General features: G+C 35.8%; 1 protein-coding gene across 4 annotated transcripts in view; it reads right to left on the bottom strand.

The window, feature by feature from the left end:
• The window catches only part of LOC149772587 (uncharacterized), a 69,491-nt gene that overhangs the window by 4,837 nt on the left and 37,699 nt on the right, over positions 1-26,955 (bottom strand). The window contains exons 3-7 of one of the 4 annotated variants that reach the window (XM_089947607.1): positions 12,030-12,080; positions 10,571-10,720; positions 8,439-8,537; positions 3,174-3,356; positions 492-591 (exon numbers count right to left, since the gene is read on the bottom strand). In XM_089947607.1, coding sequence (XP_089803733.1) covers positions 492-591; positions 3,174-3,356; positions 8,439-8,537; positions 10,571-10,720; positions 12,030-12,080 — 583 coding nt within the window. The remainder of the gene's footprint in view (positions 1-491; positions 592-3,173; positions 3,357-8,438; positions 8,538-10,570; positions 10,721-12,029; positions 12,081-26,955) is intronic. The other 3 variants (XM_089947608.1, XM_089947609.1, XM_089947610.1) reach the window with 3 other exon arrangements.

Here is a 26,955-nt window from a genome sequence, read left to right as displayed (position 1 = left end):
CAAACAAAATGAAACGAAACGAAATGAAACGAAAACCACGGTGCGTATATATAAACAAAAGGCTCTACAACGTATAGAACTAAAATTGTCTTTAGGTGTTTGGCAATTTCAGCGGAAGTGCAGACATGTTAAATATAATTCCCTGTTTTCCCTAAACGCCGTGACATTACTACTGTTGTTGCTGCTAATGCTACTATTGTTGCTGTAATTAATATTATTGTTGTTGTTGTTTTGTATTGTTGGTTTAGAGTGCAGTATTGTTACTATCTTTTAAAGATACTCATACATCTTAATGCGATAACTATCTCATTAAATGTGTAGATGCAGTCCTAATTGTTAGGGACTGTCTTATGCAACCCTAGACAACGGGATAAATGAACATGCAGCATTTAAACAGTAATAATGAAAAACAGCTGATTAACCTGCCAATGGAAATACATGCTTTATGTGAAGGTAACAGTACACTCTGTCAAAAATGAAAATGTACTTACATACACGCGATGCATAAGAGAATAACGAGACCAATAATGACAGTCCCACTGATGCTAGCACCAATGATGATATACAAAGTTGTTGTCTTTGTTTCCACGTCTGTCAAATAATAATAATAATAATAATAATAATAAATAAAATAAAACACCAACTACAACAAGAGAAAAAGCAACAGTTTGTGGGCTTGATAATGACGGAAACGGGATGGGTTTAATTCAAATTTCTAGACTGGTGTATAAATTTACAACGAACTCGAACACTGTCCTAGAGTTTGAAGCCTCTGTTTAACCAGAAATGGTCAGAGGCACAGTGTCACACTTTTGAAACCCATTAATAAAACTCCTAGACATATCAGCGCTGCAACCCAGCCAGGATTCCATACCATTAGTGTTGCCTATCATGCAGGCGGTTTTGCAGTAAAGGGCAAACTTGTTTTCTGGAAGGGATTCCAAGATGCAAGGAATGATAGCATAACTGCACTTGCAGGCATGGACACAAACTCATTGCATGCTGATGACACCATTACTGATATTTAGCAATTTGTCTGCAAGGTGTAACTATTTCAAATTAGAAGCTGATATGGTAGCTGTTTAGAGGGAAGCAGCCGCAGTCGGTAAGGCTACAGCCTACACAGCATTCAACTGATCAACCTCTTTTACAGGCACACTACTGGGCCATGATCTGGAACAATGACATCACGGTTAACCCTGAGATCACGCCATTACAAAAATATGGATAAAATTACATAAAGAAGATTGGGTTGCAGTTATGTCTCTGCAAATTCCGGCACTAAAATCAGGATTGCACTTGGTGAGGTGTGTCTCTACCAAGACCAGATGCCAAAGCAGCATGCACCTCTCGAAAAGCAGGGTTGAGCTGCTGAAATATATGTGGCTGTTCTATCAAAGTGGCAACATGGAATAAGTGAGGACAGTGTATAAGGAAGCAAAGAAGGAGTAGGAGAGAGAAAGCTTAAAAAGATGATATATTCCTGTGAGATCTCTGGTGTACTGGTAAATGGGAACATCGCTTGTATTGAAACATTACACTTTTAACTATTAAGTCCCCAGTAAACCTACATTTCTAGGTGACACTGTATGATCTATCAACATACATTTACATGTAGACTGTTAAGTTAATATCAGAATAGAAAGCAATTAAGAAACAACATTTATATGATTAGTGACAGCAGCACTTAGAATAATGTCTTGCCGGACCGTTCCATTTTCTTAGCTCAGGTTGATATGTCGTAAAATCTCATCATTGTTTTACACGAAACACACACTGTCTTTTTATAAACACTGTCGGTGGTCATTCTGATATTTTTCTTTTTCTCAGCCATACTGACATATTTAAGGTATGGCCTGCCTTCTTTATACCCTTAGAACTGTACTGTGTTTTCCTTTATGATCGAAATGACTTCAGATCGATTGTTTTAAATATTTATGCAAAGGCGAGCGCCTTAGACCACTCGGCTACAACGGGGCTCTAAAACTAATGGATGCCATGCACACGATAATCATGGTCATACATATTACAATGCCCTTTATGGCTTAATACGAACTGGAGCCTTCACTGATAAAGAAAATGGTAGACCTTTCAATGGCAGGCATGCTGTGTCGTTTTCATCAACTTATAAGTGACGGAGTACCAAGTACTTAGAACGACAGAAGAGAAAGCTAAAGAGGTCTATGAATGACCCTGGAGATAAGGTCTACGATTTACCATGGATACAAGTCAACACCAAGATAGATTCCTTTTTCAGCTGTGCTGCAATCCTGGGTCAGGCAAAGCAGTCACTCGTATGTCACAGCCAAAAAGCAGAGCTCGTTCATATTTAAAGTTGTGGGAATGCTTTTATTTACCAGATATGAATGTCTCAAATGTTTTGTCATTAAAAGCTCAAGCAAAGAAAACACAACTGCTTTTATTGATGATAATGTGTTTACTATGTTGAAATGTCTGATAGCGCGAATGCATTGGACGCGAACATCAGTGACACAACCCGCTTTTCAGTTTCCTCTAACACGCTGCGCTGTCAGCTTCTATCAATCGCACAAAATATTAATAGTGTAGCAGTTACAGCTGATAACACAAAGCCCTAGGCTTTCTTTCAGGTTGTGGTTGACAATTATTTTGATTTGAATGAATAAATACTACATATGACAAATGCCCATGCTACAACCCTTATCGTGTACCCAAGCGAAAGTGAAGAAAGTTTTGGAAAATGGAAAACGAGGCACGTTGTAACATGAAACTGTCGCGTACACCCATGGATAAAGCTGTGGCTGGACATATAATATTGGACTTCAGTGCTCATTGACGTTGCCCTTGATCACAAGATTGACTAGGGCGGATGTCAACAGAGCCAAGCATAAGGTTCTTAAAAAATCTAGACGGAAATTGACACATTCTTTCAAAAGGTTTCTCATACACTGCATGTTTATATTCCCATATTGAAATGGAATGAAAATTACTTCTACATGGTCATATTATACACACTTCTGGTCGTAAATAAAGTTAATTTTTTTATTACAAAAAAATAAAATCAAAATATTTGCTCGCTGTAATAACAATTAAAGAATTAAAGGTCTGAACGGTAGATGGATTAATTTACTTCTTATAATTGACTAATGATGACAGATGCATTAGTAAAAAAATGACCTATGTTAGATCAGTACCTATCGTAATCCCGTGCTTTGGCGAGGGAGTTGATGAGTTGGTGAATGAGGTGATATTGTTTTCAGAATGGTGGCTTGAGCGATCGACTATTGTTGTGGACGCACCTGTTGTCGACGTTGGTTCTAGGATGTATCTTGGAATGAAATCATTGAGTATCGACACAGAATAATTTTGGTGTTCACCTATTTGAAAAGAGGCATACGGATATGAAATTAATGACATGTATACAGTGGAAAACAGAGAGAGAGAGAGAGAGAGAGAGAGAGTTATTTTTGAAGTAAGCATTAGGATATATATTACCCGAGCAACTGATATTGTCAGCGCAACCAGTTTCATTGCTATCTATCTATCTATCTATGTGTGTGTGTGTGTGGGTGGGGGGTTGGGGGGTTGGGAGTGTGTGTGTGCGTGTGTGTGTCTGTTATTTCTTACAGCCAGTACCAAATCCCAGAATCCATGCCATTTATGACAACAAAACGAAACGATGAAGATATTCAGTCACTGGATCCTACCAACCACTACAATCTATCAAGTTCTTTATTGTGTCAATGTTAGGATAACATTATGGTAATTTTCCCCATACATGTTCACTACATCCTACCACCCACTACAATCTATCAAGTTCTTTATTGTGTCAATGTTAGGATAACATTATGGTAACTTTCCCCATACATGTTCACTACATCCTACCACCCACTACAGTCTATCAAGTACTTTATTGTGTTAATCTTAGGCTGAGGAACATTATGGTAACTTTCCCCATACATGTTCATGGTCCCTCACATATGTGATCCGGCAATTCAACATAACTGTCTTTTGAAAAAAGAAATACAGATTATATCGGTCATCAAAAGATCTTTTACCGACCATTGCGTGGTTACCACAGGGAAGAAAAACAAGTATTTTCAGACCATACCCGTAAACAAACAATTACAGACCATTCCCATAACAAACAGTTACGGATTATACCTGTAAACAAGAAGAAAGGTGTAGCTAAGGTATGCAAATTGGAACCTTATTTGCAACAGTCATTATATACCTAATATATTTAGTTATAAAATTGCTATTATGCAAAATAATTTAATACATGTAAATGTTTCAAATATTTAGTGCGATGGCATATTTACCGATAGGTATACCATTATATTGTTGATGCACTTTTATGTCTTTTATGGTTGTCCTTTAGGGAATTTATACAGAATTCCAATAAGATACAATTAGTGACAGAATTATGTGTGGGCACGTGCTTAAGGTATATTATATTTATAATCACCCTTTTAGATCTTCCAACCTATATCCAGAAGCCACATAATGAGACCTAACAAATCTCTTCCAAAATAATTAATTTATTAGTTTATTTCCCAAGGATTACTTGATATGCTTAAATCCAAACTGTGTCACCTATTTAATATCTATTTTAATTACTAACTTCCATTGGAGTAATATCAGCTAACCTATAATAAATGTTGGTATATCTATTGATGATGTTAGCCAATACATATACCCAACGCTCTGATTTCGTTTTGAGGAATATATTTCAACATTCTAGTTTTCGAAGTTGTATTAAACATTTTATTAACGAGCCTTCCCGATGTTTGCTTTAACAAATATTTTATTCACCCGGTGGTTATACAATAATTACTTCCCTTCATAGACTGAATTCTTTCTGATCATAACTCTTTAAAGAGTTTTCTGCTTGCATCATCTGCGTTATCTAATCTTATAGACCGCACTTTCTTAGTCAGAACATATTTGTATAAAATATGTAAGACATTGAAATATTTGTATATACTTCATTCTTCTCAGATATTTGCATATTAATAATGTCCACCTATCGCTTGGCATCCAGAGGCTATCATTAACGTTCTAACTTGATATTTCCTCGCCTTTTTATGCAATACAAGGGTATGTTTTTCCTTTAGCTATTCTTTCATTTCAACGAGTTTTCTTTTCAGTTGTCATATTTAATATGTTCCACCATTGATCGATATTTGCATGGTCAATTCAACTTTCATGCCACAATCCAGATACCTATGCCTCAAAGACTCTCCTTTTTATTTGCTCATTTTCTTTTGTAATTATTTTTAGCATTTTAAATGTACTCCATTTTAATCAGTATAAAGTATTCGAAAAATCAATATTATCTTCTTTATGTGTTGTATTTTTTCCGTTTTCGAGGGGTTGGGATAAAGCAACGTTGATATTCTGAATCAGTGGTCACTTAATATCGAAAATGGACGGTACAAAGTACGGTCTAAGTTTGTTATCTCGTAAAATCTCTGCAATATTTCCATATGATGCATCATAACAGATTAAATTCTTCGAAAGGGAGCATTGTAGATCAGTTTCATGACTATGACATAATTAGTTTGATTTGAATTGCAGACACCAAGGCATATACCATTCTGTATCCATAATTTGTCTGTAATCTATTCTCATCGTTGAAAAGGACTTGAGTGTACGAAGTTAATGTTGAAGTACAGTCACACAGTTGTTACTAATTTATAAAGGGTGCTTGTTACAGACGTAGTTATTTGCAAGCTGAAGGACTGTAGAATCATATAGTTCAAAGATATGTCGTTACCAGTGCCTGATAAAACAAACCAAGCTGAGTATGCTATCATGAATAAAACACTGCGAAAGTTACGAGCGGTAATGGCCAATGCACTATACACGGATACAAAAGTAATTCAGATTTTAATATGTTGAAAGAATTGTGTACTACCAATTGATTTCCAGGTGATGACAATTCATTGTCTACTGTACTCATTTCCATTTTGTTCTACCCTGGATAAGAGACTGACCATTATAATGTGAGAGAAAATTAAGTGATTGAAATAATTAAACAAATTTTTAACCACTTAATTGTAATTTGTAAAAATTCCCTTGTATAGCTATATATCTATTAACAAGTTCACTATCAGTAAGTTCTTCTATAAATAAATCTTGAGTCTTTTCTTCCAACCGAACGCTTAGACTTGGCTAAGTTTTATTCCTTAGTGTTTTTATTTATTCGTTTTAATCACGTATAAAAAGTAAATTGTGTTTGTATAACTCTGATTAAACTTTTTTCACAGTTAGTGTGTATTTATTGGCCCCTGTCTGTTTGCCATCGCAAGCCACGGGTGATAATACGCTACGCTTTCTCATCATCCTTGGCTGCCTTTGATGAGATTTATCCTTTTATCATGAAAACGCAAGAATATAAATATGTCATGAACAGCAACATGTAGCAATCAAATACATAGTATGACTGTTAAATGGAATATGATATTTTCTTCTTATTTCCGCACGTTTTAATTTCTTTCAAAATATTATCATCCAATGCATTATGTATTTGTGCATCAACAAACCTTCCACAAACTGTAATAGTACCTGCATCAGTTGATCTTACTCGATGACCTAAATTTGCAATACGGTTGCTCATTTAAACCTAATCTTTTATGTTTCATTGGTCAAGTGTTCTACCATCTCATTTCGCTTTGCTTTCCTCTACATAATTTTGAAATAAAATTGTTAGGAGTTCTTAAAATGCATAGCTCAGCTAATACGAGTCGCAGGTTGATTCGTACAAAATAGTGCCATAGTTAAATGTACATCTTGGGAAAGAGCTGTATTAAGACATCAGATCAGCTCCCAGGCCTGTGTTTGATATAACGCGAATTAAATGCAGAACGTTTTGGCATTTGTCCCAAAGGTATATGTGATAGCGAAGCTATGTTACTGTCAAAACTTTGCACGAAAATGTTGGTCTATTTCACATCAGGAATGTTGTTCGTCATTTGAGTTCGAAGATCTCCTTGACATCACTAACTAGTTTGGTTTCTGTGGGCACGTGAGTACGTGATCAAGCTTATATATACTTTGAACCGTCGGCGGAACATCGGAGGGAAGATGCCGCTTAGTGTTGCTCGATTAAAATAGCGCGTGCTGTAGTTGTGAGATTTAAGTTGCTTGCGCTGCCGCACTGCCCCTGTCCGTTTCCTCGTCGCTCAAATTTGTAGATATAGATGTGGCTCAGGCAGGTGGAATGATTCTGTGCAAGATCTTCATGAGACTCAGAGGCAATGTTGAAGCGTTTCAATGATGACTTGAGATAGCTTTCCTCTTTCAGCTCGCCGTAAAGACCCTCCTTGGTAGTAGCTCGTGGTGAAATGACCTGCGATTTCGTCAGCAGAGTGTTGATGCTTTGAATATCTGCACCTGGGAGAACCTCGCAGCTCTTGGAATCTGTCCTACCAGCGTATCCTCATGCAAAGCAGGATCGGCTACAAAATGCTTTGTAAAACTTTGGTTTTCTTAAGGATTGGTACCTATGTGTTCCCGTATATCTTTGTTTAGCTGCCCAAGTCCACTCCTGTTTTGGCAAGTCTAGCATTGGTTTCGTCATCGATGCTGATTGCACGTGAGTGTGTACTTGTGAACTTGTTTATTGCGGGTTTGACAATTCATTATGATGGAAGGCTCAGCTTTAGGCGTTCCTGCTACAGGGGTTACATCCCTCCTTTTTAAAACATATTTATTGTTAGACCGAAATTGTGAGAAACTGAACAGAAATTGTCCAAATACTGTTGCAGGTATTACTCAGGTTGGATATTCAAGAAACAGTCATCAGCAAATAGGAGATCACAAACATTCCTCTACTATTGAGTTTCTGTTTTTTTTTTCTGTTTGTATAGAACGTGGATACATTTTTGTACTCCTGGGATGTGCTTCATTGCGTCCACATTAACTGAACGAGTTTAATCAATTTCTGTTGTTTTTTTACAAGTTGTAGTTTAATATTTGCAAGTCTATATTTTGGTTTCTCTGACATTCAATTTCAGTTTGTATATTAATAGAAATGTACCTTTATAATATAAAGAGATAAAGATTTTGTTCAAGAATATATTCAGTTTCTCCTTTAGGAAAAAGTCTTCGATAATAACAAAAGGAACCATATAGAATTTTGAAAATCAATTTTAGAACCAAACTGAGAGAGACAATCCAAGATATCGCTTAAAATTGTGTATGGTCTGCATTATTTATCTCAGCAAAGGACATGAGAAGCAAACTGCATTGTTTTGCATCCGAAACTTCCAAAACCATTCATATCTTAACTTTATACGAACCGCATATTTTGTCCGTCAGTCTTGCTTGCCAGAAGAGTTAGAAAGTGAAAATTGCTAAAAGAAATAACAAAAAATAAGAAGAAATAAAACAACAGAGAGAATGTTTATTAAGTTCCAAGGAGTGACAAGTAAAAACATCGCATAAAATCTTACCTTCAACACATATAGCTCTTCTCTTCTCTGAACATACATCAGAAAATATGCCTCTCTTAGAGTACAATACACAACGTGTCAGCCTAGTTGCTTCATTATCTGCAAAAAATATATTTATTTATAACAATATTTTATAAAAAATTCCATCACATATATGATTTGTTTTATTCCAGTCAGCGTGTTGGGACACGAACAATACAAGATTGGAACTAAATATAGTTATACAATCTCACTTAATTAACGACTTGTACAATAGAACTTGCAAATAACTTCATTTTTTCATATTCTGTTTTCTTCTTCTTCTTCTTCTAATGACAATTTTAGTTTCCATTTTGCTCTTACAAGGAAGTGTTCGGTTGGAGAGACAACCATGGACTCGTAAAAGATTGTGAGGAATGAGTAAGGCTCATGAGTTCTACACACACAAAAAAAGGCAAAGTTACTAATTGTGACATTTTAATGTATGCATTGAGATACTATAAGGTATTCACTGTGATACTCTAAGGTATGTTTTGTGAGACTTTATGCCATTCACTGTGATACTTTAAGGTGTGTATTGTGAGACTTTACGGTATTCACTGTGATACTTTAAGGTATTTATTGTAATACTCTAAGGTATGTATTTTGAGGCTTTATGGTATTCACTGTGATAATTTACAGTATGTATTGTATTACGATTATGTGGTCTTAAAATAAGTAATCTAAAAAAATGCTAAGTAACAAGCTTTGCAAAAATCAGCAACTAATTTTTTTGCCAGGAATAAAAAGTGAAAATTTAAACGAGAAACCTACGTTACTGCAAATTAAATCTCAAATGATAATATAATTGCAGACACAAGTGCGATTGATTAAAGTTCTGAATAAGCTTTAGTAGAAATCCAAATTAAATCCAACGCTAGAAGTGTTGATATGCCTGTGTAGTGATGGTGTGCCAACAGACGTTAGCTGGATCTCAGTAATGCAATCAAACAAAAATATCCTTATTTGAAATTTCACTATAAATTCAAGTCTCTATTTCCAATAATGTTACTTTCGAAGAGCACTTAATATATCCAGTAAATAGGTTGTAATAAATTAAATTTCAGCCTACCTTTTGACAAAACAATAGTAAACTTGATTCTGCTAAATCTCAAAACACGAATTATTAGAAAAACAGGATTATATTGTCCTCTACCGGACCTCAGATTACAATTAGCATACGAGAACTATATACTCCCCCAAAAATTTTTTTTACACCCTCCCCCCAACAAACAAACTATTTCCTAAATGGAAATTTCAAGTTTGCTTCTGGAAGGCTTCCAAAGTTTCCAAGATAAAATCTTGGTTATAATTAGACGTCTATTTCTGACAGTACAATATTACACATGTAGTACACTACAGGCGGATCTGACATTTCATGGGGATTTCCAAATGTTCTGTACTCCGATTGAGATAAGCATGTTTACTACAAAACCAAAGACAGTTATTTAGGTCAGGTGGAACATGAACTTGATTTTGGATCAGGTCAAGTCCAAAATAAAATTATCCATAGCATATAATGAAAAGATCAACAACAACCTAACATATAAACAATGCAGATTAAATATGCATAATAATTGTGATACTTTGAGATATTGTTATACTTTAAGTTATTCGTTGTGATATTTTAAGGTACTGATTATGATACTTTAAGGTATTCAATGTGATAATTTAAGATATGCGTTGTGATACTTTATGGTATACGTTGTGATACTCTACGGTATTCAGTGTGATACTTGAAGGTATTCGTTGTGATACTTTAAAGTATTCATTGTGATACTTTAAGGTATTCATTGTGATACTTGAAGGTATTCATTGTGATACTTGAAGGTATTCATTGTTATACTTTAATGTATTTATTGTGATACTTTATGGCATTCATTGTGATAATTTATGGTATTCATTGTGATAATTTCATACATACATACATACATACATACATACACATATACAGCGAACTTTCTACAGTAACTTTACATTTATTTAAATTCCTCTATAAACAATATTATCATTATCGTCATCTATAGAACTCCATTAGTTTCTCAGGTATAACAATATTAATAAACATGTAGTCATATAAACAATATGCGTTTTCAATTTAACAGATAACTTACCGTTTAGGAGGGAGGTGTAATTCACATCGCCGATTCTATATGTAGTGTTCCTAGACAACTTGCTAGCTATTTGGGAAAAGGAATCTAATTTGATCAAGTTGCCGGAGAGGCCGTTTCCTAGAGCACATGATGATCTGAGTGCATCCTCTTCTGAGTAAAAGATTGATAATATCATTTTATTGGTATCGTTGATATTATCATCAAGATTGGCGCTCATGTCGTAGTCACATTTGATGTTAATGTCTTTTTTGGAATCATCATCGTCGTCTCCGTAGTTCGACATCAGTAAGTACCATGTGGTCAACACAGTTATCAGATGATCTGTATTGTTACTAACAACATTGCAGGTAAAATCATCCTCTGCCTCAACGTATATATCGTACTGATTATTGTCAATTTTATCGTCGAATGTCTAATTCAATTATCTATCATTTTATTCTTGTCACTGCTGGTCAATCACTAGTCTTTCAGTCATATGATAGTATTCATCAATAAATTATTATATTCGAGAATTTTTAAGCAAATATATAGAAAACTATTGAATGAATCTCATAAAGTTTATTTGAATTCAGCAAAAAATTAAGAGTTTATCTAACAAATGACGAAAATACTGATTCCATTCAATATGATTTCATTTACTTAAAGCCAAGTCGTCAATAGACAATTGTCATTAAATAACACTGTCACTCTATTCATCCATTAAACCGACTTTTGTGTAATACAGTGTGATAACGTAATTACATTACACATCAATCACTTTGTTTCTGGGGATGCTCTACAGATATTATAAAGTTATGAGAGAATGGCGGGTGTAAGGTGAAGTTATTTACATTTTCAATATGCAGTGGAGAGAATGTTGTTACTTTCATATACTGCGGCTGAAATATATGTGGATATTGTACGCGGAGAAATTGCACACTATCTTAGAATAAACGGCTTGCTAAAATGGCTGCTCCCTTGTATTCACAAAATCAGCTTGAATTAGTATAGTACACTATCTTAGCAATTATTAAAATAGGGAAACGAATTTCGCCAGACAAGACAATATAAGCTTCTGAAAGTGCACTGAATGACTGACCAAATAAATAAAATGTAAAACAAATTATCAGCTTTTTTAAAATTAACTTGTGAAGTCCAAGAAGTGAAAATAACCAAGCGGAGCAGTTTCTTGTTATGTACGCATCTGAAATAAGGTCAAGCTGTATACTCTATATCCCATATTCGAAACATCAATCATGCACCACAAAAAAGGGAATTATAAGTTCTTTTTACAATATCCATCATAAGGTATACAAGGTTTTTTGTTAAATAACTAGTATAATCAGTAATAAATGCGGGTACATTCCTTTTCTTTATAAATCTAACCCTTTTGGAAAATACAAAACTATAGAGCGCAATCTTTGTTATATCATATAATATACAGAATAGCAAGTGTTATTTGAACGAAATATCAACTTACGTCTGCAGTGATATTCAAGGTTATCACCATTTATTTGTATGCTGTAAGAATCTGAAATAATAATAATAGTAATAATAATAATAATAATAATAATAATAACGTTTGCTTGTAAAACAGGCCACTGGCCCATGATACGTATCCATACATCATGAGATACCAAAATATGTTATAGTGCAGAGCAATAGAACATCCGGTCTATTGGAAGTGATATACATAAAAGCGTCGTTTGAACTGGGTGAGATACAGATCTAGTGTATGTTACAGACTAATCACACAAATGAATTTAAGGGGAACCCTAAAACCTGCATAGAGCACGTTTTGTGATATTGATCTGGAGTCCTATGTTGCAGAAGTCTTTTATAAAACCATAGGAAACATTGTTAAATTAGTCATCAGAATTTTACTAGTATCGAAAGACCTACATTTTTCTAAAGTTTAATTTTTATCCACAAAGGTGGGTAAATATGTTTTTATTATTTCTCCATATACCGGACAAACAGTAACAAAATGGAATTCATTTTTATTGTTAGCGTAACAGATTTGACACAATCTTTCCTCATAGCAAATCCTTTCATATCTTCCCGCGTTACCTCTCATTGGCAACTTACCACTCCAAGCATATTGCTTATACGACAAAAATAGCTATCTCCCAACAATTCTAGATATCTTTGACAAGTGAACAATCTAAGAAAAATGTTGTCATCATTTATACCCTGGGTACACCCAACGTTGCCAAATCATAATGTAAATAGAAGCTTTTAAACATTGTTAGCCAAGTTATCCCCACCCCACCCCAACTGTTAATTGTAGAATTATTTAGGATATCTGTCTTCTGGCATTCTTTGCATTCTTAGACAATATTTCAAAATACGTTTTTATCTTATACACTGCATAATCATTCATCCTAATTTGGTGTAGACTTAGATGTACCAGGAATATATTTACAAAATGACAAATGAGCTTTTTCAATATCATTGGCCTCGTATAACACCTAATCCTCAGCCACATAGTTAAGGATGGGAGATATTCTCACGTCAACCAGACGAAGGAATCCAGTTACGGGTAATCTGCCAACATTTGAAAGACTTTCCGTTATTGTATACATAGCCTTCAGCGCCTGCAACGATAGAGTTTGATGTCACATATACCAAAAGTTTTTAAAGAAAATATGCTACCTAAATACCTATAATATGATTCAATTTTTACCTCTTTATGGCCTTGTACCACTTTGAGTATCTTCTGAGATAGCCACCTCTGCGAAATACAACAAATCTTGTTTTGTTTTTCATATTCGCTTTTAATTTCAACGTTAGGCAATATGTAATCTGCCTATTGATCATATTTTGCAAATGGTGAGCAGTGCCAGTCGAGACAATTAAATTGTCTGTATTTTACAGTAAGCAGAGTTATAAGGTTTCTACGGACACTACCCTGTTTCGTTCAGCCAAAAAGGGTTTCAAATCGTTAAAAACAACGAAATGTGTAAGGGCGATAAAACAATAATTGGCGTACACCTAAAGAGCAATTAAACACATCGGAAACAAGATTGCTGGACTTAACACATGATTTTATATCATTTAAATTGCTCTAATAACTCTTGACATTTTTACGCTAAAATTTTCACTGACTAGTTTTTGGTACTTTAGATGTCTCTATCCTATCAAAGGCCTTTTCATAGTCAACAAATGCTGCAAATAATCTGCCCCACGTTTTCTTAAATATTTGCAAATTAATGTATATAATATTAGATATATTATCTGATATATAATATCCCGCTATAAATCTCGACTGTTCCTCGCACAGTAATAAATATTCCTCTAAACATTCATTTATTCTATTATTTAAATTCGATGTAAACGCTTTGCTTAATACAGGTAGTAGACTAATGCATCTGTATTTTGAGGGCTCATTTGCATCCCCTTTCTTTAAAACTGATATTATGGCATCCGTTGACCAATACTTTGGATAATATCCAAAATCGAATAGTTTGTTAAAAAAACAGTGTTAATATTGGAACTATCATGCTGCCCGTATATATAAAGAAATCGATGGATAAAGCATATATTCCCCCAGCTTTGTCTTGTTTCAGTTTTCTCAATAGTAGGGTACCTCCTTTCCTGTGACTGTTCTATCTAAAGTCTCATGAATTAGTGGAATGTTCTCATTTTCCTGTATCTGGTCAACAGAACTGGAAAAATTAAATAATTCTAAATATATTCATACCAAGTTGCAGACGTGATACGGCTTTGCATACCAGTACTTGGGTTCTTTACAAGGCGTCATAAAAGTTGTGTATTTTTCCATCATAATGTAGATAAAAGGCTATTTTTTGTTTTAATTCATATTGCTTTTGCTCTTTTCGTGTAAGAGATTTATACATATTTATATACAATTTATAATCTTCAAGTGAATTAATTGTGTCTTTTAATCTGAACTGTCTTAGATACTACTACTTTTACTACTACTACTACTACTACTAATAATAATAATAATGATAATAATAATAATAATAATAATAATAATAATAATAATAATAATAATAATAATAATGAGGACTTTGTATAGCGCCTAATCTTTAGAAGTACTAAGTGCTTAAGACACCACCTATAAGACAAAAAGCATATAATGATATGATTACAAAAACAAACACCATGAAAATTGAAAACATTAAAAAAACATGCTGACAATATTTAAGGTAGGAAACATTGTTAGGTCTTCAAGTTTGTTCTTGCAGTCGAAAGAAGTTAGTTTTGAGAGCCCTCCTGAATGTGATCACTCTGTCTTAGTGTCTAAGTTCAGTGGCAAATTCATTCCACGTTGCTGGGCCCTGGTATGCAAAAGAACGCTGTGCATATGACTTTGTTTTCATAGTGTGAATAATGAGTATACGACTGTCAGAAGAGGAGCATAAGTATCCGGCTAGTGTGTACACATGGATGAGGTCGAATAGGTATTTTGGACTAGACGCCGACAGTGAAACGTAGCACACAGAACAATTTTTGTGTTTGATTTTGGATCGAGTGGATAGCCAGTGTAAGGTACAGACCAGCGGGGAGGTGTGCTTTGATCGTGGTACTCTAAGTATGATCCAAGCAGCTGTGTTTTGAACTTTTTGAAGTTTCTGGAGTAGATATTGAGATGAACCAGACAGAACTGAGTTAAAATAGTATAGTCTTGAAAGTACTAATGAACACACAAGTGTTTTAGTGGCACCAACTGAAAGATATTTGCGAATGGAGCTGATGCTTCTCAGCTCAAGATATGCAGCCTTGCATATGTTCATGACATCTTGGTGCAATGTGAGAGTACTATCCAAAGTAACACCTAGGTTTAGTACTGATTGTGTAAATGTAATGCTGGTGTTGCTGATATTTATTGTTTGAGGTAAAGGATGTGAATGAGAAAGTCTTTGTGTTGTGATCAGAATGGCCTCATTTTTATCATCATTCACCAGCAGCTTGTTACATGTCATCCATGATTTCATATCAGAAATGTACCTCTCTACACCATGGATGGTAGCATCAACTTCAGTTGGGTGGCTAGATTTGTATATTTGGGAGTCATCAGCGTACAACTGGTGAAACACTGGATGTTGATCTATGACACTTGAGAGCGGCTGAGTGTACAAAATGAAGAGAACAGGTCCAAGAACAGAATCCTGTCGAACACCATAACATAGATCAACTGGGCTGGAGTGTATTCCATTTGCAGATACAATTTGTGCCCTGTTGACCAACTAGGACTTGAACCACTGTAAGGCTGTATCATAAATGCAAAATACAGGCTGAAGACGGCGAAGTAATATATTATGGTCTATTGTGGCAAATGCTGCAGACAAAGCAAGGAGGGTGAAGACTGTAATCTTTCCACTATCCAACGCAGAGAGAATGTCATTAACTACTTTTGTAAGAGTAGTTTCAGTACTGTGGCAAGGGCGATGTGCAGACTGTACATTGCTAAACAGACTGTTTGAATTTAGATGAAATATAAGCTGGGATAGAACAATCTTTTCTAAGATTTTTTGAAATGAATGGGAGATTAGAAACTGGGCGGTAGTTCTTTAAATCGTTATGCTCTAGTGTTGGTTTCTTTAGCAGAGGCTTTTCAATGGCAGTTTTGAAAAATGATGGGAATTATCCGGATTAGAGAGGTATTGATAACATCAGTTAGTGAAGGCAATACTGGGTCTCACGCAGTTTTGATGTTGGAATTGGACCAAGTTTACATGATTTTCGTGCACCCTTCATCTGGATTGTACCTACGAAATCCATAGAGACAGGTTGAAATGCAACTAATGTTTGCCGCTCACATTCAGTACCCGAACTGTATGGTGACGACGAGTCAATTAAAATTGTGGTGCCAAGCTTATCTCTAATGGTTAGTACTTTGTCCCGGAAGAAATGTGCAAACATGTCCGGAATGTCGACTGGACAGAAGGTAGTTGGAAGTGGTGTAGATTTGTTCATTGACATTAGCTTGTTAGTAATCTCGAAGATCTCTTTGCAGCTGGAAATTTCCATGATCTTAGTAGTGTAGTTGGCTGATTGCGCTGCATGGACTATATCTGTGACATTCTTCTTAGTGGCTTCATAGATTTGCTTATGAATAGTGAATCTGGTGGAAAACCAGAGCCTCTCAGCTTTACTGCGGTCTCTTTTAGCAGTGCGAAGCTGGTCCCTAACACTGCAATACCATGGAGAACACTTTTGAATTGATACTCTGCACTTGGTAGATGGGGCATGAGATATTAAGGCTTTGCTTTTGACGGTTGTGCAATCTGTGTCAAGCCATGGCTGATATTTAATAATTCATCTTGGAAATATATCACAGGTAGGTTTTGCTTTTTATCGATTGCCTTCGTTCTGCTTGCTGTAACATGGTATATAATCCGCAATAGTTTAAACGCGATCAGTAGGTTTGCTATATCATTTAAAATGTTATATATGTTTGGAGATAATCGATCTTTGCACTGTTCGATAAAAACTTAGACATTTTCCTTGTTCCATATGTGCGGGGGGGGGGGGGGCGAGTGGCCGAGTGGTCTAAAACGCTTTATGTTACGGATCACTGCCATCTCACCTCTGCCTGCGTGGGTTCGAGTCACAGGTTCGGCCAATATGGGTATGTGAGAAAGCTTGCCAGTAGCTTCTCATGGGTGGGTGATTCTTTCCGGGGTTTTCCATGGTTCTTCTTCCACCGCTAATAATGGCGTTAAACCCCACAACAACAAAACAACAACAACATGTTCCATACGTATTTATTAATTTCGCTTATCATAGAGACACTTAGAGCATTTTGCTCTAGTTTACCATGTAGACAAGGGAAAATACAACGGGTATAAGTATTGATTCCAATATATCACCTGTAATAATAATAATAATAATAAATGATTAATTTATACAGTTCCGTTCCTAGCGCATTTATGAACTATTCAAAAATATACTTGTAAAAGCCAGCTCTGTCTAGAAACATTGAAGAGATGCTATGAAATACCTGATATGACGCCTCCGATTTGACACAGACTACCAGATAATCGAAATGATGCATATAGTACATCATATTATATTATTTCTTAACTTTACTATTCTTATGTGCGCGTGAAAGCCAGAGTTTAGTCGTTCGCGCGGCACGTGTGAAGTAAAGAACCCGGCTACATGTTCAGGCAAAAGGTATACTGCAGCTGTTTAAGTGGTGTAGGGGGTGTTCATGGAGGGATTGTACCTCATGTGGGGGTATCAGTCGTACTCCCTTGTGATTAGCTAGTCCACCTTTGCTCCCAACATGGCGTCCAGCTATCACCTGTGGTTTCAAGAAGCTGTAGCATACGTAGCTGCCACACCACGGGCATTGGCTTCGACTGGCCGGCTAAACCAGGTTGAGTGGAACCGACGGGTCTCAAACCCTCGGTGAGTTATGCCTTGTCACTAATTGCATGTGAAGACTGGACCAGGCGGACTGCGCGTTGGAACCATCAGGTGGTCAACGTGCATGAAGTTGGAACCAGAAAAGCAATATGGAGAGTTAAGAGCACGGCAATACACATAGGACGCACTGGTCATCCACTGCACCCAGTCTTCAATACAGCCGTATTGACTCGGCCTTGCCACTAGACAATGTTAGGCCTGGACAATAGACTGAGGCTGACGCAGCGCAACTCTCCCTCACTTTATTCCAACTCAAACGCAAGTCATTTTTGTCATCAGCAGTGCCTACGTCCTGCGGCGATGGCCGAGCTGAGACGTGGCTGGTGCGGATGTACAGGCAGCCGTAGTGGCGGACCATTCACGCAGGAGTTTAAGGCCATCGGTTTGTCCTCCATTGACCTGAAGCAGAAACGGATGTCGGCACCCGTCTGAGCGATTAAGCAGACATCTTCAGGATAGCGCTGTTTGCCTCTGTAGAATGAGTGAGTGGCTAGAAAAGGTGCCCTAAAAAGGTCTGGTTCAACTACCCCCGACCAGCTTATCGCGGCTGGGGGTTATCCAATTCTTGCGGTCGAAACACACAAAAACCGACAGGTTCCACTCACTCTTGGTGCGTGGAACATACGCACTCTAATGGATTGTGCAGAGGCTGACATACCAGAGAGAAGAACTGCGCTAATCGCAAGAGAACTTGCTCGCTAGAAGATAGAGATAGCATCCCTGAGTGAAACTCGCATGGCCGACGAGGGTCAGTGGACTGAATTTGGAGTTGGCTACACCTGTTCATGGAGTGGACGTGGAACCGACGAACATCGTGAGTCTGGAGTTGGTTTCGCTGTCAAGTCGAGTTTGGTGAATAAGCTCTCCATTTTAGTAAAAGGGAATTAATGACCTGCCAATAATGCTGAAGTTACCCTTACCTGGAAAAAAAGTTCTACCAGGATCTGGAAGTTCTGATTGCTTTAATACCAAAGTCAGACAAACTGATCATTCTTGGTGGTTTTAACGCTAGAGTTGGCGCGGACCACATCTAGTTGGAGGGAGTTATTGGTAGACATGGCTTTGGCAACTGCAACAGCTATGGACATCTGCTCTAGAAGATGTGCGCAACCTATGATCTCCTGATCACAAACACCGTCTTCCGTCTGCCTAACCGTAATAAAACAACTTGTACGCACCCTCCCAGATGTCCACAAGGAATTAAAGTCCCAAAGTGACTTAACGTCTCCAGGCTGAAAGTCTGCAACACTGAACAGGCTCTGTCCGAAGCTCTGACAAGCCAGCTGGAAACCACAGACACTGATACCAACGACGTAGAAAAATACTGGGCAACCTTCAAACGTCTGGTGTACTCTACTGCATCTGAAACTCATGGCGTCACTGCGCGAAGGCACCAAAACTGGCTGGACGAGAACTGTGAAGAAATACAGTCCCATCTAGAGAAGTAGCATCGTCTCCACTCTTGAGCTCCGATAGCAGTGCTGTCATAACCGAGGACATGATACTGGATTGACGGGCAGAACACTTTGTCGGTGTTCTCAACAGTACATCGTTCGTCAACGATGAAGTGATCAACCGTCTATCCCAGGTAGAGATCAACGAGAGATTGGCTGACCCTCCAAAAGTGCTGGAAACTCACAAGGTCATTGAGCACTCAAAATCTACGCAGCGTTGTTTTGTCCACCCGCCTCTATGCTTTCGAGACCTGAACTGTGTATGGTTATCATGTAAAAAAATTAGACTACTTCCATATGGGCTCGCTGAGAAAACTATTGAAACGTAGATGGCATGACAAAGTATCTAACACAGAGGTGCGCACTCAGGCCGGCATGACAAGCATCTGCACCATGTTGTGCAAGCACAACTTCGATGGGCTGACCATGAAATCCGAATGCCGGTAGAACGCATACCTAAGAAGGTCTTCTATGGAGGGCAAGGCAAGATATCTAACGGTGGTCACAAGAAGAGGTACAATGACACCATCAAGGCTTCACTAAAGAACTTAGACAGTGACCCTGACAGCTGGGAAAGTATCGCTATTGATCGATCTGCTTGGCTCAGTCAAGTCAATGCTGGTGCGACAGCTTTTGAGCAGAAAAATATGTTGGATGCAGCTGAGAAAGGTGATTGAACAAATCTAGGAAAAGCAGCTCTGCAACACCCAGTCAGCAGTCCGTACATATATGTGCCCTCACTGCACTTCCGGGCCTGGATCATCATACTACAGCATGCACTATAGGAGAGGGTCATTTTACACCTACCTGGCAGAGTGTGACTGCCATTATAGCGGAGATCTTAGTTCTGAGCCAACAAGTTTGGTTAGTTATGTTTCATATTATTATATTTCTAATTTGTGAACTCGTGCTCAGTTTCCTATTGTGAAGCAATGTTGTAGTGTAGATTTGCGTTGGTATTTTATTCTCAACAATTACTACCGTATTCTTAAAGTAACTAGCTGATTATGTATGGTTATGTGACGTGGTTATGGGTAATATGTATGTTTGTATTAGTGATAAAGATGGATATGTAATGTCAACTAATAATTAATAGGATATTTGTATAGGTATTATATTTTGACATAGCTCGTTTAAGGCCTTATTAATAGTCCATCTACGTTTCGTTGATGCATTGTTGAGATTCATACGCATGGGAGAGTTTGTATTATGTACTGATTAGTGTTCTTGGAAAAACAATTTGTAGAACGCATATATATTTACTATTTTAGGTAGGGATCGTGAAACTGAGATTGTTGGTAAACTATTGCTATGTTTAGCTAACTATATTGGATTAGCTGAGAGTGGCGATGAGGAACTACTAGGATTGCCAAGAGTGAAGTTATTTGCAGTAAACTTGGAGATGTAGCTACGTGGTATTGGATTTGAGCTAGCCGGTGAATAATTACCAGTTTCACCCATCCATCTGTTTAGCAGCAGTACAGTTGTACAAAAAAGGCATGAGCCACCCTTCGGACCCTAGCAATGGGCTATTATGTAAAGGGCAACATACTACTACTACTACTGATAATAATAATAATAATAATAATAATAATAATAATAATAATAATAATAACAATAATGACTTTCATGTGAATTTTGGTCATATCGTATCTTTCTTAGCACAGTAGTGTTCGACATCTAAAATATAGCGATGTAGTGTTCGACTACTTAATGTTAGCAAAGTAGTGTTTGATTACTTTCGTGTGACTAACATATTAGTGTTTGACTACTTAAATTTAGGACAACAGTATTTTACTAAAGTTTATCATGGCAGGAATTGACTACTAAAACAAATCACAGAACTACTAAAATCTGACATAGTGACATGGTTATTTAAAGTTAACCATTGTAGCACTGACTACCATGCAATATATAGAATATTTCACTGCTATACTCGTACTCTTCATTGTCATTGGTAAGAGCATGACAGAATAAACATATACACTTTAATACATTTTATATAATTAAACGTACAGGTTTGTGGGGGTTTTTAAAACCTATTTCGGTCTGGAGTGGCTGCAAGGGCGGCTTCGATGCACGATAATAACTACCAATATAATAAACATCTTAGAGATAAAATGATACAAGCGTATGTTTCAGAATACTTTTACGACACTGTCTAAAAATATGCAACTGAAAGTAAGTCGAGCCAACAGTTTAAGTAAAAATCATCAAACAATATTTTGTTTCTTTTGATACAAAATGAAAATTCAAATGACACTTACAATATTGTGAATCGAATTTCAAACAATCCTGAATGTCTTATCACAAGTCCAAATACATAGAAAATTCAGGATAAATTCAAATAGTCTTGAATGTCCTAATATTAGCAAAGTGGTGCAATTTAGAACGTCTTCGAGTGAGTTCACAAACTTAAATGTAACTTATTATTCCATAAGTACTTTGGCAATTCGAATGAATGTTAGATTAAAAATGGAATCCTACAGACTGATCTAAAAAGATGAATACATTATTTTTTTATCAATTTCCCATTTTCACTTTACTTATATCTGAAGAGAAAACAAATCAATACAACTGAAAACCTAGTCTAATTGTAAAAAAGACTAAGATTGACTTGCATGTTATATAAACATTCTGTTTACAAATTACAATCATTGACAAAAGTTAGATATGTAAACATTAAATGAACGATTTATACAATAATCCATTTTTTACATTATTGTCAAATATGAATATGATAAGATAACAATCAAAATTACATAGGAAGATGTCTTATGAGTGACACTTAACTTGATCGCACAACATTTACGCAACCTAAAGCAATATAGTACTTCTATCTATTTTCGTACATCTTCAATCGCATTATCTTTTCCCTGACGTGCCTAATGTTAAAGTTGTATTTTGTATTATTGCAGCATTAACCCACACTGTAGCAAACTCTGATACTTATTTTTCATCTTGTTTATGAAAGTAGGGGGATTGTGATCATTGAATACAGCAACCAGGGAAAGACCTAAACTAATACACAATTCAAAATATTGAAAAATCAATATCAAAACCAAACATTCCTTCTGAACTGTAGATTTATTTTTCTGGTACGTGGTTAGTTCATTTTTATCCGATGCATCACTTTCATCAACATACATTTTAAATAATTGACTGAAATTTTGTGATGAACGATCTGGCTCAGATTTAAGACGGGTCTTTAATTTGTAAAAGATTCCTGACATTATGTCAAAAGGAATAGATTGTCTGACTTGGTCTTAGGTACGGGACAAATAATCGTCTCCAATTATTCTGCTAAATGGTTCATCAAATACAGGAATTGGTTGAAGATGAGCCTAAGGTATCTTCTGATTGGGTTTTCCTATCATTTGACAAGTGTGACAATATCTACAGCATTTACAAACATCACGTTAGTTTCAGTTAATAAAGCTTAGCATACAAAGTCAAAGTACCTGATAACAAAGGACTCTGAGAAGTTCATGTGTTCTTTAATATTTTAATAGGAATAGGCTTGGCAGAATCACCAAAAAGTGATATTAAATCTTCTGACATGAATGGTTAATAAGTCTCCAAAATAGAATCAGACTGGGGTTTGTTTGAACAAGGAAATGTATCGCTTTCAAGACAAGACCCTGACATTGACCTCTTTGAAATAAGAACAAAGGAAACATCGCTGTCTTTATGCATTGGCTTGGTTTTTAATCTGTAGTGTTAAAAATAACACTCTATTTCTTCTTGCAGTAAGTGCATACACTTTCGTCTTGTAATAAATGCACGTAGGAAGAGATATGGATTTCTAATCAGTCGTATTAGAAGTTTGATTCGTAAGATGTGTGCCAGGTTGAGATTGGGAAGTAATCACATGAGGCTCAGATGACCATTTGCCAAAGAAAGTTGCTGAAACCAAGACTTATTGACAAATGAAACTTTCCGAGTCAGGAATAATCTTCAGCTCTACAAGCTGCAGTTTCCAAAGTTTCCACCGTTTGCTCATCACGGTAGGTCTTGACATCACTCTGGACGCAGTTTTTGAATTCTTCAATTGATATAAGCTGACGGAGGTTATAGTAATCGTGATCAACATACTTGACTGAACACCACCTATCAAATAATTGTTCTTTTCCCTTGCAAATTCGACATTGGCCTCTCCAGTTTCTTTCTTGCAATTCCAAAACCTTTGTCTATATCCTTAGATACCAGCTTATAACCCTTCAAGATAAATTCCATAATTACATAATAATCAGCAATTTGTTGTACCGACAGTGAAGTGAAGATTCACGAGCTTTACCAATCAACCGACTTTTTAATAATGCAGTCCAATACATTCTTTGTCATTTCAATCTTGCAGCAGTTTTCTTAAAGTCAACAAAATATGTTTCAATTTTTGTGAAAAGGGGGTTATAACCTAATATTTCTGGTAACAACAGAAACTGATTTTGTATGTAAAGGTGTGATAGGTTTCCCTCTGTCGGTTCTAGTTCTTTTAATCTATATTGCATTTCCCTTTCTATTCTCTGCATCTGCATTTCCATCTACTCTTCTCTCTGTCTCAATCGGCATATACCTCTCCTTTCCCGCTTACTGATTCTGTATTTATATGATTTATTTTTCTAAAGCTAACACTTTCTTAATTCCAATTCCATCTGTTCTTTTAAGCTGTACTTCCTTTAACTATCTATCAAAACCAGGTGTAAACTTGTCAACGAAACCAAGACACTACTATCTAAATTTTCGCAATAAATTCTGTATCAAAATGTTCTTTAGCTAATGCTTTGTTAAAGACGCTCTTGCTTCAGAAAAATCATGATGGCTAACAAGGTGAAGCAACGTGTCCTTTTTCACATACTTTAACACACTGTTGGTTGGATCTGAAGTACAGTTCTCGAGATTTGATGGCATTGAGACAGCTTGCTGTTTGACTAAAGATTTATCACTTGTGTGAAATCAAGTTCTTTTCCAGCGACAATGAAAATTCCGAAAGAAAGTCAATTTAAATTCTAAAGGCACATTTTTTTTATTATCTCTGAAATCTCTTAAAGAAATTCGAATCCAGGACGAGCACCTCCCCCATGTTACAATTCTAGGTCTTAAAATATGTAATAATGATAATGAAACCAACAATTTAAGTAAATTTAGCAAGAATTATTTCCCTCCAATGCAAACTGAAAATTCAGACGAATCTTAAAATAACTTTCAAATAATCCTAAATGTCTCATAACAAACCAAAACATATATAATGATCCGTATAAATTCCAATAGTCTTGGATTTCCAATATAACACAATGGTGCACTCCGGTTTGTCTTTGAATGAATCCACACAAATCAAAATTAATGTATTAATTCAAAACCTTAATGAGCACTTTAGTAATTCAAATGAATATTTTCAATACATAAATCATCTCGGATTATATCTCATTTCAGCAACACAACAGTAAACTCTGATCATGAATGGATTCCCACAAACTGATTCCAAACATGAACAAATAATTTATGAAATCCTTATTATAATCATTTTTGCTTGACCTATGTCATTACAGAATCTGTAGTAATCCAGCAGTGAAACCTAATCTAACTGTGAAGAAGCTTGGCCTTGAACTCAAATGCTATGAAAACACTGTTTACAACTTCCATCAATGGACGAAAGTTAAAGGCACAATATACATTAAGAAGATGTTAAATGGGAAAGAAGCGGGATCATACATGTTGGCAATGTGGATAAAATAATGTAGCATGAACACAGAATGAATACCATATTTGATGTTGCAAATATATAAATGATTTGCAGCTAAATTTAGAAGACAATATATAGATCTTGTAAACTTTACAAACTATAGTTTACAATAATTTAACAAATACAGAGACAATATATATTGGCAACACAGTTTGATTGTAATGAACAGATGTTGACTTGGCATATGAAATAACCATAACAGAGTCAACCCTTGGGAATGATTAAAAGGACATAAATCTGAATTAGTTTGTTCATTCGTAAGAGTTAAACAGAGTTGCAAAATGTTGACAATAAAAGGACCATATTGTATATGTTGGCTTCTTGGTTACACCTTAAGTGTGATCCGAATGTTGCAATTGTCTTTAATGACTGATAAATAACAGTACCTAAGAAATCTTAACTACCATTCCGAAAGTACAGATGCCTACACAAATATGAATCAATTGGGGCAACAGATGGAAGTAGAGAAAATAATGAATTTCTATCTGACAATCTATTTAAACACTGCATAAAGAGGCAAACACAGTATAAAGAGCAAAACACTGCACAAAGAGGAACATATCTTTCTATTTCTACCTTATGCTTTTGTTTGTATCATTTGATTGTGCTAAAGAGGATCGCTGCGTAAAAAGTTCTTGCAATTTATCTCGCTTGAAGAATAATGAAAATATAGTTATTTTGTACAGCTTCAATCATAGCAGTTTATGGAGGTTGAACGCCAACGAGAAAAATATTCTAACTTCTTAAGGTTCTTTTATTATTGATTTAGACTTTTCTATTGATGTTCATTATATTTTTCATGAAATAACTTGTTTGTTTTTAATGCACAAATGTCAACCACGCTTGAAGAGACAGGCACACGTACGAGTCTCCTTGATGATTATTTTAATTTTATTTCCTTGAACGGTTGGAAATTTTAGAGTATACAGTTTGGAGAAATATCGATGTCAGACACACAGTGCATGTATAGAACATTTGTGGCTCTCACCTATCTGCCTGTCTGTATGTCTGTATGTCAGTCTACTTCCATCTGGTGAATGGGTATGTATATTCTCGAATGAATGTGTGTTCGCATACGTATATTGCATAAACATACTTCTGGTTAAAAACGAGCATAAAATGATGCTAAGTTAGAAAGAGTGACTGATATATAAAGACGACAAACCTGAATATTTGTGAGTCTCCATTTATTATCGACTTGTAGAGTATGTTCTTACAAGCAGTCTCTTTTTTAAATCATAGTTTGCAATTTTAAATCCGGTCACGTGGATCAATGTTGTTTTAAAAAGCAAACCAAAGTACTATGACGGAATCTGTGAAATAATTGGGTCTTTGAAGCTTACATATTTGATGCAAGGAAAGTTAAACAGAATTAAACTAATTTTAAGAAGGCTGTTCTAGATGAATTTGCTGGTGGCAATCAGAAATGTTGTCTACAGACCCCAGCAAACTTGAGAGTTATTACGTGTCAGCAGAAGAAAAGCAAAATCATGCTGAAAGTTATTGCATGTACCGTCCGATACTTGATGTTTCAAAAGTCAAAATAAAAAAAAATAAAAATTAATTAATCTGAATATTGTTCGATATTTACACCCAACTATGAATAAATATTCCGTCTATATTAATTACACTAATTTATCGTTATGATAGATAATATAATCATTGTTTTGTTAAGTTCCTCTGATTACATTAATATACTGTGTTTCATTTCATTTATTTTTTTCAGAAACCTTTCTGGTTTAAAATATTCAGCATTACAAATCAGCTGACGTATCGAATTTGTGTTATAATTCTCTTATCGAACTTGT

Source organism: Sinohyriopsis cumingii, unplaced genomic scaffold (assembly GCF_028554795.1).
Source record: "Sinohyriopsis cumingii isolate HCF-2022 unplaced genomic scaffold, ASM2855479v2 utg001387l, whole genome shotgun sequence".
In the NCBI taxonomy this organism is placed as follows: Eukaryota; Metazoa; Mollusca; class Bivalvia; order Unionida; family Unionidae; genus Sinohyriopsis; species Sinohyriopsis cumingii.
The sequence above is the reverse complement of the archived record's forward strand: the minus strand, read 5'-3'. Positions and strand labels throughout refer to the sequence as shown.